The 18,232-nt window shown below is 40.7% G+C and overlaps 2 protein-coding genes and 1 long non-coding RNA gene across 7 annotated transcripts in view; 2 read left to right on the forward strand and 1 right to left on the reverse strand.

Moving 5' to 3' along the window:
• Nucleotides 1-5,075, forward strand: part of LOC132323830 (interleukin-1 receptor type 1-like) — a 21,098-nt gene extending 16,023 nt beyond the window's left edge. For 2 of the 4 annotated variants that reach the window (XM_059839546.1, XM_059839550.1), the window contains 4 exons: nt 48-191; nt 1,202-1,366; nt 2,097-3,030; nt 4,447-5,075. In XM_059839546.1, the coding sequence (XP_059695529.1) occupies nt 48-191; nt 1,202-1,366; nt 2,097-2,473 (686 nt within the window). In that variant the 3' untranslated portion in view covers nt 2,474-3,030; nt 4,447-5,075. The remainder of the gene's footprint in view (nt 1-47; nt 192-1,201; nt 1,367-2,096; nt 3,031-4,446) is intronic. The other 2 variants (XM_059839549.1, XM_059839547.1) reach the window with 2 other exon arrangements.
• Nucleotides 4,940-15,046, reverse strand: LOC132323833 (uncharacterized). Its single transcript, XR_009485441.1, has 2 exons — nt 14,769-15,046; nt 4,940-9,878 (listed from the first exon to the last, which is right to left on the reverse strand). It is a non-coding gene; the product is annotated as an uncharacterized LOC132323833 (long non-coding RNA).
• A 167-nt stretch (nt 15,047-15,213) lies between these two features.
• Nucleotides 15,214-18,232, forward strand: part of LOC132323828 (interleukin-1 receptor-like 2) — a 15,934-nt gene continuing 12,915 nt past the window's right edge. For both annotated transcript variants that reach the window (XM_059839543.1, XM_059839545.1), the window contains exons 1-3: nt 15,214-15,352; nt 15,748-15,985; nt 16,569-16,728. In XM_059839543.1, the coding sequence (XP_059695526.1) occupies nt 16,681-16,728 (48 nt within the window). In that variant the 5' untranslated portion in view covers nt 15,214-15,352; nt 15,748-15,985; nt 16,569-16,680. The remainder of the gene's footprint in view (nt 15,353-15,747; nt 15,986-16,568; nt 16,729-18,232) is intronic.

Raw genomic sequence — 18,232 nt, forward strand, 5'->3', positions numbered from 1 at the left:
ATAGTTGTACTTTATTTGGTTTTTTTTCTCATTCTATGCTGCTGCAGCTCGAAACATTCAGGGGTACTTAATTGGAGGAGGAGTTTCCTTGGTGTTTTTAGTATTTTTTACTCTCTTTATCTACAAGATCTTCAAAGTTGATATTGTGCTTTGGTATCGGGACTCCTGCCATCCTTTCCTGGGGAAAAAAGGTATGTTTATGTAATAGTGCTGAGTGTTGTTTTGAGCTCCCACCTTTACTTGCAAAGCAGTGAGTTAATCTCATGGATCATGATTGGTCTTCTTTGGGGTTTTTGAAAGGATAATATTGTTTTTAGGATGTTTAGAATTAGTTCAGATGACAAAAGCATCTACAGGAAAAAAATCAGCAACTTTCCAGGAATCCAGAACTATCATTTCTTTTCCTGAAGACCCACTCTAGTGGTTTGAATACTGCTCTGACAGCAGTTTTTCAGATCACTTTTAATTACTGTTGTTACAGAAAACAGTAATACATTAGAAGTGTTATGTGTTTTTTATTTTCTATAGATTAAACAGGGAAAATAAACTTTGTTTTGTTTTCTATTTAAAGGCACTTGTGATTATTTTCCTTTCTGGAAATTTTGCTTTTCTGGCATTCAAAAAAATGTTGATGGGGTGTTGTCTATGAGAGTATGCTGAAGTATGGGTAATTTCCAGCCATCTGAGAGGAGATACTTTCTGTTTCTCTAGCCATGTATCTTGTGGAGGTATTGATATTCTCTTAGATTTTCTTCAAAGTATTTTAAATTATGTCTTTCTGAAAAGTTTGATCAAAAATATCCAAAGCAATTCAGATCTTGAAATTTGATGCCTAATTTGTTTTTGTTGTCATGTCTAAGTGGTTGCTATGGTTTGAAACTCCAGGTAACAACACCACCTGTGAGTATGATGGCAAATGGAATTTTATGTATCAGTTGTACCACTGGGTCCATTGTTTTTCAAATAATTCAGTTATGTGCCTATTCAGATTCAGCCTCCTGAATTCTAGAAGGCCTGATCCTACAAATATGTCAGGCTTTGTATAATCATACATGCTTAGCTAATATAGCAGGATTAGGACCTAAAACAATGATTCAAGTAAGGGAAAACCCCCCAGAGTTTAGAGATGTTGCTTGTTTGCTTGCTTGTTCTTGTATCTTTAGAATTTATTTTTATGCAAGTTCTATTGTTCACTCCTTAGTTTCAGATGAGAAGATCTATGATGCTTATGTTCTGTATCCAAAGAACAGAGAAAGCTGCTTGTATTCATCAGATATTTTTGCTCTGAAGATACTGCCAGAGGTCTTAGAAAGGCAGTGTGGATATAAGCTCTTCATACTTGGGAGAGATGATTTACCAGGAGAAGGTAAGTTAGCTGAAGACAAATTTGACTTGAGTTTTCTTGTTGACCTGGAAATAGAACTAGGAAACAAGCAGTCAGATGGGAATCTAAATATGTCCCATCATCAAATGACCTTTTTTTTTTTACAGTTGAAGGATTTTGATAGTGGTTTGAGAAGGAAGGGTTCCCTGAGATGTAGAATCTAAAATGCTGCTTAAATTTTTCAGCTTGAAAAAATGCAATAGTCTGTTCTCAGGGTTTAGCCATGGGGTTTTCAAGTGGTATTTCCCATATTTCACTGTTTGTGACTTAATTGACTGGAATGCCTTTAATGGGGGGAATCTTTTTCTTCTCTTCCACTTACTGGAACAAAACCAATTGAGCACATCAGAAACAGATTGTTTAAGGTAAAAAGCTCCTTTGGTTCTGGAACTTGGGTTTATTTTGCATTTGTACCTATGATGGTAATAAAATGGCATTGGCAAGATAAGTAGTAGATAGTGGATAGCTCCTCTCTGTTTCTGCAAAACAAGGATCTAGACACAGGCTCTTGTGGGGTCAGATTGTGTTGCATTGGCCAGATTTCTATGGTAGGCTTACCCAAGGTAACTACTTGCATGCTCATATGCTCTCCCTATTTTGATGTAAAGTGTGTCGGCTTAAATATCAAACGGTTGATGAACCAGCTGCAGAATACTGGTAACAGAAAATAGAAATGTACAACCTTAATTTTGCACAACCTTTTTCTCTACAGCTGTGATCAGCGTTGCTGATGAAAAAATCCATCAAAGTAGGAGAGTGATAATTGTTTTAGTACCAGAGCCCTCCTGTTACAGCGTTCTGGAAGATGAGTCTGAAAAGCAGCTAGCCATGCATAGTGCTCTTATCCAAGATGGCATTAAAGTCATTCTCATTGAACTTGAAAAAATACAAGATTATGCAACCATGCCAGAATCCATCAGATATATTAAGCAAAAGCACGGGGTTGTCCGATGGAAAGGGGACTTTTCAGAAAGGTCCCATTCAGCAGGAACCAGATTCTGGAAGAAAGTGCGCTACCAGATGCCATCCAGAAAAAGTGGCTCTTTATCACAATTGCATTTGTTACCAAAAGACTTGAATTTGCCTTAAATAACAAATGAGAAATGACACTTAATGACTGATTCAGTTCACACAGTTGGTGATGGATTGACTGAAGGTCCCATGTATCTGTTCTGTGCAATGTCATCCAGATTCACTGGAGTGAAGGTACTACAGTTTAATCTACAGATGTAAAGCTTTTTTACTTCTGGCTGGAGCAACAGAACACCGTGAAATATCATCAGTAGCACATGTAGGAAATACACAAGTACTTTTCCAAGAATGATTCTGTGAAATTCCCTTGTATTAAAAATGAAGGGACAAAAAATTGTCAAAAACTTGAAGCCAATGAAGAAAATTTGGTGTTTTTTTTCCTGCAATTAAAGTTTCAATATGAAGGGAATTACACTAATTATTGTTGTGATGTTACACAAGGTGCATGGCTGGTGCCAGTAAATGTTTGTTTCTTTTTTTTTTTACTGAAACAACACAAACCTTTTCTTTGTTACAAGTTTGTTATTTGCCTTGTTCAATTTGCGGAAAGATAAATCCCCGTGTTACTGCATCAGGGTGTTATCATCCAGGAGAATTCGCATCCAGGTGAAAAGGTAAGAGACAATTCCAGCCCTCTAAAAGTGCTATTGAACCTGAGAAAGCTTAAATACTCTTCCATGATCTTTTTTACATTTGAAAGATCAATGCCATTTTTAGTCACTTGTCACATGCAGATATTGTAAAAATACCTTTGTAATCTGTATTGAGTCAAAAATATAATCTCCAGAGAACTTTTCCTTTCCAGTTAAATGTCTTCATATATTTATTTACCCAAGTGGAACAATTGGCTAATGACACAGAGTCTGTCATGGGAGGTACAGGATGATTGACTTGATCCACCTGACCTAAGGAACCACATCAAGGGGCAGAGAGAGAGAGAGAGATGCTCCTGTGTTACCCCTGCAGCTGCTTGCTTTTCTCCTTTCCCTCTGCTCTGATATGTAAGGAATCTGAGATGATTGTGTGCTGGAGGCTGCAGTCACTGCTTTCCAAACAAAAGGGAAAGGAAGTTGTGTAAAATGTTCAATCCTTTCATATTAAAATATTTTTAATAGTATTTTGTATGCCCTAAGTGTTAACTCTAAAGTTGTGTTTGACTTGTAGGCAGTGATGTAGTTTGCAATGATCAATTCATTTTTGGGGCAGGGAATTAATTTGAATGATTAGAAAAATTCATTAGACCTCTTTAATGCTATGTTTATAGCTATTAATTTTATAGAAACAGGAGATGAGAACCAAATTCCCCATGTAATTTCAGTCTGTCCTTGTCCAGCTTTTAGGTTGTGAGATCTTGAAGCCTTAGGAACTGACTGTTACTGCTGCTTGCAACTCTGAATTGTTATGTCCTGTCAGCTTCTTTCTTGCAGCACCTTTTGCTCTCCTCCCATTCAAACTCCAACTAATATTTTCTCTTGCAGCTCCTTTATCTTGAAACAAGCAACTTGCTTTTGTGTCAACCTCCATCACTTTCCAAGCTCTGATTGAAGGCTCTTGCTAATACAGTATTGGGCAGAAATTTTCCCTCTGGTGTCTCCACTTGTTTGTCTGGAAAAAATTATGTTCTGCAACCTTCAGAATTCATCTATTCATTTACACACTGCAGTGTTGGCTTTTCTTCTTTCATGGCTCAAGCAATTTTCTTATGCCTCCATACTCAACCAAACAAAACTGTTCTGGCTCATAAGTGACAAAACCAGTGGAAGTAAGTTCTTTTCCCAACTAAATTAAGTGTGTGATGGAAACTAGAAACAGTGCTTTTGAGAGACAGTGCCTTCTGAGCTTTGTGAGTTATGTGTGTGTTTGGCCAGAATGGAATAAGAATCTCTTAATTTCAAGAGGAAGGGGGGAAAGTGCATTTGAAATGTCAGACTAATTCAAACTGTTATGGTACTGAAGTGTTGTATTGATGAATGTCATGTATGTACAGACCTATGCAGATGCTCATAGTCTTTTTTCTTTCTGTGTTTTAGTCACAAGAGAAGTGTCAAGGGGCGATCAGTCCTAGTCACAAAGTGCCACATTTACTTACTACTGTTCATGCAGTCTGCCTTTAAACATGGTGTGTGTTCAGTGGCAGCCTGTCGTAGGCTAAAAGAGCCTTGAGATCCATCTGAAGTTACTGAAAACCATCTGAACAAGGCTAATTGTTATGGTTCACACTGATAGAAGAATCAAATAGGACAGAAGCTCTGTGATTTGGTCACAAAACTCTTTAAGAAGATCCCTGTATCAAATGTGAGGACCAGACACTGGCATTATGGTATTTGTACTCTGAGAACTAGGGTGTAACACTGACTTTGTGCTTTCACCTTGACAGCTCACAGTCATGCAGGCCAGCCAACAGAGTTCCAGCGACCTCAATCCTCCTAATTACTTCTGCTGACTGGAACAGATTGGAAGGAGAACTGCTACTTGTTATCCCTAACTTTAGGAATGGAAGGGTATTTTACTGAGCCAAAATAGTGTTTTTTAAAAAATATTTTTTCCTTTTGATATATTTATATAAGTAATGCCAAAGTTTCCATGTGTGTTATGTAAAGGCACTTTGAAGAAGAGTCCATTGTAAAATTGAATAAAGGCACGACATGTTTTTTTCATACACGCTGCTGTTTCTTTTGCCCTCATTTCTCCACTTTAGCATACTGAAGCATACTGAGAATGGACAGTGGCAAGCAGCAGCTGTGATTCAGTGGCTTAACAAGACTGCTGTGATAGATCTTCATTCAGGCTGCTGCCAGTCAATCTGGCTGTGGTACAACACTAGCACAAACCACCTCACCCTGCCTGGGCAAAGAGAGGCTGTGAGCTTGACTCTGCTCTCTCTGCTACTCTCCTTGCAGCAAGGTGAAGCTAGAGCAGCTCCAAGGCTGCTGCATTGCTCTCTGGGACCGGCATGGTCCTGAACAGTGCCATACTGAGCAGCCTTTTGCTGCACCTCCTCAGGAGCTGGGGAAATGCTGGAGGCCTCAAATGGGGGAAATGTCTATTACTTCTCAGCAGCAGTGGAGAGGCAGCCTTCTCTGCTCAGCCCCTGGGGCAAGTGCTTACTCTCTCATCTGCTCAAGGAAATCCAGACCCTTGTGCTGTACGGTTTGGTTTAGCCCAGAAATCAGTTGTGTCCTGGGCTGCCTCAAAAGCAGCATGGCCAGTAGGGTAAGGGAGGTGATTCTGCCCCTCTGCCCTGGTGAGGTGAGGCCTGACCTGGAGTGCTGCATCCAGCTCTGGGGTCTCCAACACTGACCTGGAGCGAGTCCAGAGGATGCCACCAAGTTGGTCAGAGAGATGGTGCACTTCTGTAAGGAAAGGTTGAGAGAGTTGGGATTGTTCAGCCTGGAAAAAAGAGAACTTGGAGGACAAACAGTAGCCTTCCAGGGCCTGAAAGGAACTTACACAAAAGATGGGGCAAGACTTTACAAGAGCATGTAGTGACAGGACAAGGGGGAGTGGCTTCAAAGTGAAAAAGTGTAGGTTTAGATCAGATATCAGGAAAAAAATCTTTTCTCTGAGGGTGGTGAGGGAATGGAATAGATTTCCTGGGGAAGCTGTGGGTGTTCCATCCCTGGAGGTGTTCAAGGCCAGGTTAGATGGAGCTTTGAGCAACCTGGCGTGGTTGATGGTATCCCTGCCTGTGGCAGGGGCTTTGAAACTAGACAATCTTCAAGATCCTCTTGCAACCCAAACCATCTCTATGATTCTGTGAGTCTGAGTAGCCTGGCTGACTTGTCCTTGCCTCCCAACTTGAGTTCCACACAGCCTCATGCTGATTGCAGTGGCTCCAGTGCATAGATACAGGGCAGTGAAGAAGGGGGTGCTGTGCTCCTTCTGGATCTGCCTCTTCTGCAGAGTGGTTTCACTGCAGGATTCAGGTTTCCAGCAGGTATGAGTGATTTGTCCCAAGTTATACCACATCTTTTTTTTTTTTTTTCCTATTGTCTGAAGTTTCTTATGTGATAGAAAATAAAGTAGTGAAACCAGAAAAATGAAAATGTGAGAGGGAGGGGAGGATGGAGGCAATGGTAATTATTCCTTTTTAGAAGATTACTTGCTTGGTGTAAGTACATCAGACAGCAGGGAATTTGATTTTAAATGCAATGCACTTCCCAGCCTTGTGCACTGATTTCACTTGAAGTTAATGATGAAATAGTATTTAGGAAATAAGGATGATATAATGTAAATGTGACACACCAAAATGCTTACTCAATGGTTTTGTCTTCATTACGTGACAAGCTGTAACAAAATATGTTTAAATGTATTAGCACTTAGAAATACTGATGGCTTTTATTATCATATTATTTATTATTATGACTGACAAGTTTGAATATTGTGTTTCCTTATCAGTAGTGTTTCAGAGATGAGAAAGAATGTACTGCCCATTCACTGATACAAGGTGTAAGACATTAGTCTGACTGACTCTACCTAATTCTTAATTATGGGATTTATTTTATTATGTTTAGACAAAAGGGGAAATTAATAGTCATATGATCTTTTTTATAGCATAATTGAAATATTTTTAATCATCTAAATGCATTGTCATTAAATTGAAACTATATTGTGGCAGCACATATATCCATTTTCTTTTCAGCTTCTACTTAAATAGTAAATGCATCCTAATGTAAAAAAGCAAAGGTGTTGTTTAAGTAAGACCAACTTCTTATATCAAGCTTTTGTATTTCTTGGTTGTTTAAATATGCTAGGTTATTTTCTCTGCCTTTCTTCAATTTCTAAATTGCATTTAAAAAGTACACCTTAATTTTTTGTCCATATAAACACACAAATGTAGGTGATAAAGTGATAGTTGTCTTGGCTAGAATGACTCTAGAAGCAAAGGTGGCTCAGTGCATCTGACGAGCATCACTGAGCCCCAGAAACTTTCCCACACACCTTGTCTTGATGGACTACTCCAGCTCTGCAGGGCTTGTAGCAGGCTTCTCAGCAGCTCGTGGGCAAAACCAGCAGTTAGCTATGATACACAAAGTGGAAAAAAGCCCCAGTTTTCAGAGATGTTTCAATGTGAAAAGGCTATTGTGAAAATTGGTATTGTTACCATCAAAATTACTTTCTGCATTCCTGAAGGAGTGTTATAGATTTTGAATTGTTATTTCTATTGTCTATGTTTTAATAATTAATCGTTGTTGCATTTAGAAATTTAGTCTGCCTAAAGACAAAGGGTTTCTTAGTTTCTGGGGGGATCTTGTTCTGACTGGTTGTGGGTCCCTAGGGGGCAGTCCCAGGCCACCTACGCTGAGGTAGCTGATGCTTGGGATACCCTGTGCTGAATTGTGGCGAAAGAAAGGCAATCAGTTAGCCTTCAGGTTCATGGACAGGCAACAACGATTTAAACTTTAGGGTAGGCTGGACGGTCTGTAGCAGCAACTTCAACATTTTTGAATAACATGTAGCAGCAGTGGTTTCTGAGCAGCTTGTGGATTAAGCTTTTCTGGACAACATGTGGCAACAACAAATTAAACTTTTAGGAAGAGGAAGAAAGGAAAAGGATAGATAGGGGAAATAGAGAAGAAAATATCTGGCTCACCAGAGTTCCAGCACTGTCTCTGGTCCAGTTCCTGCGGATGGTGAGTGCAGGGATGATGGGTTCACACCCTGCCCCTCTCTGTTTTGCTACTTATAAACCAGTCCTTGCATTTTATAAACCAGTCATGTGCATTTTGTTATTCTTGAACTTTTCAGAATGAGGCTAGGGGGTCTCATGGTTTCAAATCCCTTCCCCTGACAGGTACAAGTGCACTGCTGTCTCAAACTTGTTTTTAGAAATAGTTCCTCAAGATAAGCAAGTTGACCACAGAAAAGCACTCTTCTGCTTCCACAAGACCCTCTTTTTTTAACTGCACCTTATCTAGTTGGCATGCTAACATTCCTTTTACCTTCTGCCAAATGTTTGAGACATTAACTCTTTCAGGTTTCCAGTTTCTCACGCTGGTATGACTAAAAAAGGAGTGGAAGGAATTGCTTAATGAAAATCACATATGGTTGCTTGGGAAAATGTTATTTACATAAAAATTACTGGTCAGTCTTCAGTCTTGTGTAAAAATGTGATACAATTCCATGGATTTTTCTGTAATTTCTTTATCTAAATCCAAAAGTTTGATGTGAGGCATTCTCTGTATTCATGAGGAATATTGAATTGAAACACCCAAAAAATGGTTTTCTTCAATTATAGCAATCCTTTCTAAAATATCAAGTTGTAATAGAATTACTAACCCTTTTTTAATAGTTTTGTGGTTAGAAGCACATTCAGTTTCAAATTCAGAGCCCAGGAACCCAGACATTACTCAGCTGCTCTTTAGCTGCTGCTTCTCACAGATGTGTAACTATGGACTCGATGCTGAGTTCACAGATCATCTATGATATATAGGCCTGGTTGCATTCAGAAAGTAGCAGGATTTATTGGCTGCAACATCTTTGGTTCTTTTGGATTGCCAGTGATAAAGGCATTAACTGCAGAATAGCTGTATGTAGCACTAACAATATGACTGCAATCACAAGCTGAATATCCTGGATCAACACTCAGCATAGCTGAGGACACAAGGCTTAGCAAAAGGTATCCCTTCTAGGGAGGGCAAGGAGGACAAACCCATCAACCTGTCCCTGCAATTTTGTGTCAAATTCTCATCCCCCCACTTAGGTATAAAATGTACCCCAATTTCATATCTTACTAACCACTATTTTGCAAAGTGCTCCAAGTGGGGCCACAGTCAAACCTTGCATTCTTTGTTGTTGCATTGTACAGAATATTTTTCCATAGGAGGTGTACTTGGTTTGTACAAAATATTCCAGGTATCAGGTAGAAGAATGAGATCCTGTGGCTTCCACCTCACTCCACGTTTGTCGCCCATGACAAATCACAAGACCTCCACTTGGTTTCCTTGATTACATTGTAGCTCCTCTGACACACTGAGCTTTGCATTATCCAACAGTGCTCTTGCCACCAGTTACTCTTTTCTAGCCAAACGAGTTGAAAGTGAAAATCTGAGGTGAAAATCAGCATCCCAGAATTTATCCAAGACTTATCAGTTCTTGGATGGCAAGTGTGGTGAGTAGCAAGTGGGTTGCAGTGTGTGGTGGTTCATAGGGCTGTGACCGTGGGCAGTTTGGGCGCCCTCCTAGTACTGCATCACACCTGCATGGCCTCAGGGGTGGAAGGAAAGCAGGTTCAGGCAGGCAAGTCTTCTGGGCATGAGCAGAACGAGAGCTGACTGTGACTCCAGTATTACAGGATGTTTTAGTTCTTCGGTGCTCTTGAGCCTAGCTGCCCGGCACAGCTGTACCCTGACTCCACACTGGGATGTCTTGTGGATTCAAACCACCTCTGGCTTTCCATGGAAGAAAACCCAGTCTGCAGCCAGAAGGGAGTCATGAGCATGCTCTGTAGCAGAGCCCCAGCCTGCAAATGGTCAGTGCTTTGAGAGGCTGAAATATTATGAGAAGTTTCAGTGCAAACCCTAGATTAACACGGAGTTAAGGTTGACAGCCTTCATTTCCCATTTCACAAAGACCCACTCTGTCAGAGGCTGCTACTTCGTTTTTCAGTCCCTCTTTTCAACTCTTGCTTGATTCACCCAGGAACCCTCAATGCTGTTCCTTTCCTGAGCTATCTGTTCTGCCTAACTACCAGTGTAAATAAAAATAGTGTTACAGATTTTTTCCAACCAATCACTGCTATGACTACAAACTGAGCAATTAATAACAGAAAGCAGCTGCTTGTAAAAATCTTCCCTAATGTTACAGAAATGTTTTCAGTTGGATTTTTTTCATGCAGCTGAAAAAGGCACCAGGGAGTTACAGAAGTCTTGATGCCTTGTTGGTCCGAAGAATAGATAATTATTCAAACAGTGAAAGGTGATAGTGTTGGAGCTTGCTTGTTTCTGGCTCAAAAAGAAAATAATGGATGTTTGGTAGCTGGATTGAGATGATAAACTAATTAGCAGATGAGGTACTAACCAGTCAAAAGACTACTTTTCTTTTTTCATTTTTTATTAAATGAATCATTTTAATGTTTACTACATAGGTAAAGTATTTCACAAGAAAGCTGTATCTTAATATAAAATAATATTGTTCAGGTATTTCTAGTTACAACAATAGTTCCTCCTTTTCTTCCCATATCCATAATAATTTTGTTAGATTTCCTAGGGATCTTTTTGTTCAATCCTATATTAAAACATAGCAGCCCAAACAAATAACAAATGGAATGATATTTTACAAATAGCTATACCAGACACAAATAATAAGAATTCATGTGCAGACCTGTTTGGGTTTGTTTTGCTGTGTTTTGTTTTTTGCCTGTTCATTAGCAAAACAGAATGTCACTCTTCTATCTGCTAGTGAAATTTCTAGGCTAGTGCTATCCCACTTGTTTTGGTACATATTTTTAGGCTAGTGCTTTTTTTCTCAGATTACATTTCGTATTTGCATCTTCAGGAGGAATATGAACTTCTTTTTCCAAGAAATCATATTGAAATTAAACTTGGTAACTACAGTGGAGCTTAAGGGGGAAATGCCAGAGAGAAGACATGTCTGATGGGGAACATGCAAAAAGATTTCTGTTAGAGGAAATTTAGTTCATGCTGGCATCTGGTAGAAACTTGTTTTAATGACCTACACTGAAGTTCTTACAAAGAGGCTGGAGTAATTTCTTGACTAGTTTTAAATAATAAAAGAACCCACTACAAGTTGGAGATTTGACTGTCTCTGAATTGCCTAAAGAAACCATTTTAGGAAGTTAGAGACCTACATTTTGTTTTGCAGTTTCTTGAAAGTTGCGGTGATTGATGCAATACTTTCATTATGTACTTCTTTCCTCTTTCTCATTTAGCTCAAAGTTCTTGTCGATAGTTGGTTGTAGGACTCCTTGCAACAGCGTTTTTAACTGTTACAAGATGGCATTAAACCCTGTCCTCTACCTGCAGGAAGGGGTTATGCTTGTGTAATTGTACAGATAAAGTGCAGTATGCAATCCTAAGTCTGCTGAGAACATTTTAGCTAAGTAATTGTGAAGACTTGCAGGAAGCAACCTCATGGAGAATTTTGTTTGGTAATTTCCGTGTAATCTTTTTACCATTTAAACTGTAAGGCCAAATGCTGCCTTCCAGTTTTTAGAGGACTCCATCTCATACCTCCTAGGTACAATTTTATGACAGCGAGTGTCACATGTATTTGATTATAAATGCATTTTTTTTTCCTTGTCTGTGACCAAAAAATTGGCTGTAGATACCTGAGCAATGTGTATATATAGCACCTGGAAGGCCTGGGCTTGGGAAACACAGGATAGGAAGAAGCTTCCCCTGCCCTTTGGCCAGCTCATTCCTATCTCAGGTATCCAGTTATGTTCTCTCTGTGAGTTACCATGCTTTGTCCTAACTAAGGAGTTGTTCATTGGTATATTCTGGAGGTATTGTTTGTAGGCAGAAGTTGTAATCTGTCTTCAATTGAGCCTAGGCAAGCCAAATTAACATAAAACTTTCCTGAGATCTAAGCTTGTCACTTCCCCTAGTATAACCATAGTTCAGTGAAGTCTCTTGGAATTTGTGAACATATTAACAGGACAGAGCACAGCATTTTGTCTGAAGGTGAGCCAGTACCTGTAGAGTGTGGTCAGGGATGTGTGGGCGTGCATAAGTTACTGATCCGTGAGAGCTGATGCGAGTGGGTGCAGGCCCTGGGCTGTGCTGGATGTACCCCGTGCTGCAGGTACAGGTGGAGCCAGCTCACCTGTGTGGGGAAGCTTTAGGCAGCTCACACTTGGCACCTGGTGATGGCTCCACCTTTTGTCTCAGCTTAACTTGAAGTGAAACAGCCTGTTGTCATACACCATCCTTTTTCATGCCAGTGAAGATGATGAATAGAATTTTCTACTTCTGAGGACACCTTGTAAAACCCTAAAGCCTTCAGTGCTGGCAGATGTCCCCACAGATGGGATTTGAGTGATGTGGCGTGTGCTGATGAGAGGTCTGGCTGAGGCATGAGCCATGAGGTTATCTGTGCTGTCATCTCCTTTTACCTTCTCAGATTATCTCCAATAACCCCAATTTTAACCAATATCCCATGGATTCTGAGCACTTTTCTTATGGTACTTCTCTAACTCTACTGGAAACAGTTCACCTGATTTAAGGCAGCATTCCCTATAATTTTTAAAAAAATTATTTAAAAGATATAATGTACTGGTGAATCATAGGAATCTTGACCACAATTCTCCTTAGTCTGTGATTCTGGATGACAAATGGTTATTTTTGCATTTAAAATTAAAGAAAATAAAATAGTGGTGTAATTTCTGAGTGCAGGAGGAGTAAATAGGTAAAAATCAGTATTAGCCAAGCTGCAGGGTCACATACTTCTTTTCTAACTACTGTACCATTAGTAAATTACACAGGAAAATTTCTATTTTTTTTTTTTTGTACTGCCAGGACTAATGAAAACATTGATATGAAGGCCATGGCTAATCCCCTGGCAAATTCCCTCCTTAGCAGTAACTACTGCCACACCTTGGCTTCTCCCTTTTCAAGCATCTGCTGCCTTTTTTTGCTAAGTTGCTTCCCAGTCAGCCCTGCAATTCTGGCTTTGCAAAGAAGCTCAACTTTCTTTGCTCACCATGACAACTAGTTACTACAATGAAGGCAATAAGGATATTGAAACAAAACAACAGAATAATGTGATGCAACCAAACATTGCAACATTACATTTATATTTTGAATTTCCAATTTTCCTGTCCTAGCTTAATGTCTCTAAATCAAAATACTTGCATACCCTGCAGATTATACTGTTCTTGAATATTTCTTCCTCAATAGAAGATTCTTCTGTTCTGAAATAATATATTACATGTTTTATGCAGCTTTAGGTGTACACTTATGTAAATAGATACCTTTAACTTATGTAAATAATTAGCTGCAATTACATTTATTCTTGTAGCTTTAAAAGAGTTGTATGTACAATGATAATCCTTATGTCTTCATCAAAGTTACCTTGTGCAACAAAGCTTAAAGTAGAAATGGTATAAAAAATTACATAAAGTACCTTAAAAACTCTGTTAAGTTTTTATTTGCCCTGCTCAGTTTCAGATCAGAAAGATATATGATGAATACATATGGCAGCCAAACCCAAAAAATATGGTTGCCATAAACCACAGTTTTGCCCTAAACATACTTGTAGTTGTGTTAGAGACATGGTATGACTCTTCTCATATTAGAAGGGATGATTTACCAGGTACAGGTAAAACATGAGATTACTGGATTCTACAATTGCCTTAAATACCCCTAACAACTACATTTGCTTGTCATTGGCACTTGTCCTAAAAAAATCAGGGCAAGTAAGGCCCTGATTTTTACAGTTCAAATCAGTTGGTGTGGAGGGCCTGGTGACCACACAAGGCATGGTTGAAAAGACATAATATAACAGTGCTGTCAGGCACTGTTGATAGGTCACAGATGTTTTTTGGTCATGCGAAATAATACAAAAACTAAAAATCTTGCATAATCTTGCACTGAGAGTTAATGAGAAACATTTCTAAAAGTAAATATGTATAGAGGTGGTGACCAAAGAGAAGCAAGCTGACTGTATGAATCCTTTTGTGTTTGCCAAGTCAGGAATGAATTAATTTTCTGTGTACCTCCCAACGGCTTTGAAAGTGTTGCAATGTGCCTCCAGATAGCACTACAAACATTGGATTGATGGGAGACAGTTTATGCAGGCACAGCAGCGCATAAGCTTCCACCTTCACTTATCTGCAGCTAGTGAGCAGGATGTTTGAACATGTTTGTTTCCATTTGGTAAATGTAATAGTGCCAGAACATGAAATGAAAGAAGTACCAGAAGCAGTATGAAAAGGGGTGGGACAGGACATGTCTGGATTATTCTCCACAGTTTTTGTAGAATACTCGTAATTTGCTTAGCAAATGTTATGATGTGTTTTTAAGAGTAACGAGAACATCTGCTCTGACAGCTCTATAGTCCATGATTATTTCCTGCTTTGTGAAGAACATAAGAAAGAGCTTTCCCCTACCTTAATATCTAGTTTAGTAGTTAGTCAACGAGTAAGTGGCAGTACAGTGTTAAAATTGCCCACATTTGATTCCGTGTTTAATAAAATAGTTTGAGGAACTTCTGCTTTGAAAAATTCTGGCTCTAGCTGTGGTGTGAAACAGAGAACTAAGAATCACCAGAGCCTAGAGAACATACTGTTCCCAGAACAGCCAGAAGTTTTAAGTGATCTCTGTAAAATACCAGGACTACTTAGTAGTTGTTAAGTTTGTAGATAAAAACTTAGGGACTATATGAGACTAACCTGTATGTTCAAGCTTCCAAATATCTCAGTGACAGTCTGGGCAGGTCAGACCAAACAGCCGAAACAGCCTACTGAATAAGCAAATAAATCAGCCGATGTCCCCGATATGCTCCTGCCAGCAACCTCCACGGAGTCTTGAAGGGCTCTTCCTCTTCCAGTGACAGGGTCTCTTCAACTAGGGAGGTTTGCACCTGCTCGTACTTTGAAAACAAACAAACAAACAAACAAGCAAATGTCAGTCACCTCAGTTCTCGCAATCTTTACTTGGAGGATTTCCTGCGGCGGAGGCTGAGCCCATCCCGCAGCAGCGAGGGGCTGCGGTGGTTCTCAAACGCTTTGTTTTTCGGAGCTTGCGTTTAACCAGCACCGTTTACCCTCGCCGGGGCAGGGAGGGGACGGGGTTTGGCCCTGCCCTGCCCAGCCCCGGGGCCACCCCACCGTCCTGGGGACAGCCAGGTTTGCGGGCGGCAGGCGGGGAAGGTGAGGCGTCGCTGGGAGGAGCCGCCCGTGCCGGGGCGGCGGCGCCGCGGTCCCTCGGCTGCCGGGGCTCTCTGGGAGGCGGCAGCGGGGCTCCCGAGAAGCAGGTAGGGGAGTTCCCGGGCTCTGGCCCGGCCTCAGCGAGCCCTCGGTGTAAGGGGGGCCCAGGGTCTCCCCCGGCCCCGAGAGCCGGGGGCGGCCGGGGCGGCGGCGGGGCCGGGCAGGTGGGGCCGGGAGCGCCGCGCTCCGTGGCTCCGGTACCGGCGCGGGCGGCCTCAGCCAGGCCGGGATGATCCGAGCACAGCACATCCATAGAGCTGCTGCGACCATCGTCCCACGCCTCGCTTTTGGGGCTGGGAGGTGAGTCGGAGCCAGGTTTTGTCTGCTGGGGAACTGGGGGCTGGGGACACTTTAGGAGTAGGGGTGAGACCTCTTGTAAAGGGTCAGCCCGGACCGTGGCTCGATTCCTGACCCAAAGAGAGCGAGCGCCTGTTCTTCGCAGCTGCCTCTCGGCACAGAGCCTGGCGGGTCAGCGCCCGGGCCGGCGTCCCTGCACCGCCCAGCTGCCACAGCCCCTTCCAAGGGAATGCTTCCAGAAATACGTCGCAATTTGAATGAAGAGTATTGGTTAATGATTTCCTGCCGTACCTGCTGAGGGATGCCAGCGTTTCACAGAATCACGGCTATTGCCATAGTCGCACATCCTGACGGGGCTAACACAACTCTTCCACGCTGACTAGGTATGTCCAGTGAAGGAATGTATGTATTTGCTGTCATCCTTTTTTTTTGCGTGATCAAAAATGAGACACTTGATTAATCTCTCTAGAAGAGGCATGGTGTACCTTGCAGTTAATAGGAGCATTTAAGGTAATAGGAACATATATTATTCATATCTATTTTTTATGATTTAAAATGTTCCTAGGCTTATATACCAGAAATAGTGTGACACTCTGACTTTTGGTTGATTCTCTCAGTTCTGAGGACTGTTGCATGTTTGAATCAGTTTGTTCTTTTGAATAAGAGATTAAAATAAGCCTGGTACAAGTTTGCCAAAATCAGTGAAACCCGTGATCCTTCTAAGTTTTGAGGAGACTTCTTTTTTCAATTGAGTAGATCAACTTTGAAATGACTAAAAAACAGATTAAAAGGTGGTTATGCCAATTTAATGACAAATTTTAATGAAAATTATGCCTATGTGCCATTGTCGATGCTGTGACTGTAATTCAGGTGCACATATCATTGAAGACAATTGATGGAGTCTTTTGGGGGGGTGGTTGTAATGACTTTTTTTGAACTGCAGTTGATAACTATATTTCCTTTCAGGGTGAAACTTTATGGACATGGCTTCGCATACCTGAAATTTTTTTTCCCTTTTGGAAAATCTGGGCAAAGATAAAGCTCCACAGGTCGATTGAATGCTCAAGATGTGGACAGAATGGCTGGGGAAAGGGAGAAATTTGGCTGTTTATCATGGCAGAATGGGGTAGGACAAACATTTCCAACTGGTTTTGCAATTGTGTGTATGTTATTTTCATCCTTATTTCTGTGAATGCATGCCCAGGGAAGAGCCTAATTTTGCTATTGTGTCTACCTTCCATAGAAATGGAAATTTTTTATCGGGATAAGTGAGAGACCAGGGGGTCTCCTCAAAGTAGTGTGTATGGTCTAGCACAAGGCTCTATATATGTTTGCAAGTTTTCTATGTTGGCAAAAGGGCAAATTATAAATTTAAATAGAAAAAACATTGAAATTACAGAAAAACAGGATCTTGGAAGACTTTCTTTCAGGATATGGTAAAATACTACTCCTGCATCTGCTAAATCTACTGGTGGGGCAAAAAACTTTTTGGGAGAGCTCTTGTGAGACAGACCACTACAGCAAGAGCAAGGTAATGTTGTAAGAGAGCAGAGTTTGTGAAAAAGTAGTGATTCAGAGAAGTCATAAAGATAGCACCTACTCATAAGTGGAGTAGGTTCAATCCTGTTTTATCTTTAAATTATATGTTATAATATTTTCCTCTTCTTTAAAAATTACAGATTTTAAGAGATTCTGTGCCTCATGAATAATAGAAAAAGTTGTAGCTTTTGTACAAACACAAATAACCCCTACCTTCTTAGATTTTAATGTTTTGTGTCAGGATTCTTTCAGGGACTCATCCCATCTTAGAGCTAGGCAAGAAGAGACCTGCCTGGTAATTTGAGTGGAGATTTGCTAGGAGGGAGGAGGAAAGTGAAAGGGAAGAAGGGAAGCAGGCGCTGCAAGAAGCAGTGTGGATGACTCAAGACATGGCACACTTCTGAGTCAGTCTGCAGAAGCAGGACGCAGCAGCCGGAAGTGTCATCTTCGACTCTTGTAGAAAGTGCTGATCAGCTAAATGTCACGACAGGACGGGGTGCTCCTGCTCATACTTCAGTTGGAATAGTTGCATTTGTCCTCTCACTGTGCTGTGAAACACTGTGGTAGGCTGCATAGAAACTGAAACAGTAAAGCAGGTCAAGTTAAGGAGCAGCTTGCCAGAGGCATGCAGCTGAGAGATCCTTCTCCAAACATGTTAGGGATCAGAGAACTGCTAAAGAGTCCTGACAATCATTCTCAAATATATAGGTAAACATGTAAAAGATAAATGCCTAGATTTTAGGTGAAGAAACATCATACTGGAGTTCAAAAAAAAAACTCTCCAGCATGTATTTTGATGATCTAGATAGAGGGAATCTGTTTCAGTGGCAGAATTTGCCAAAAATACAAAGCTATTCAGGCTAGAACATGGAGGTGTAAATTGCAAAGAATGGCACAAAGACATCACAATAGTAAATGGCTGGGTAAAAATAGCAGAAGAAAATTGTTGTAGAGGAATATAACAAAAATTTAAAATGAAAGCATATGGCCAAAATCCCAACATCATGTGCTCAACAGCTGACTGAGTTTGCCTGATTCTTCGTACCCAATGATGAGATCTTGAAATTTTACTATAGGCCCATGGAAATATC

Source organism: Haemorhous mexicanus, chromosome 2, assembly GCF_027477595.1.
Source record: "Haemorhous mexicanus isolate bHaeMex1 chromosome 2, bHaeMex1.pri, whole genome shotgun sequence".
Lineage (NCBI taxonomy): Eukaryota > Metazoa > Chordata > Aves > Passeriformes > Fringillidae > Haemorhous > Haemorhous mexicanus.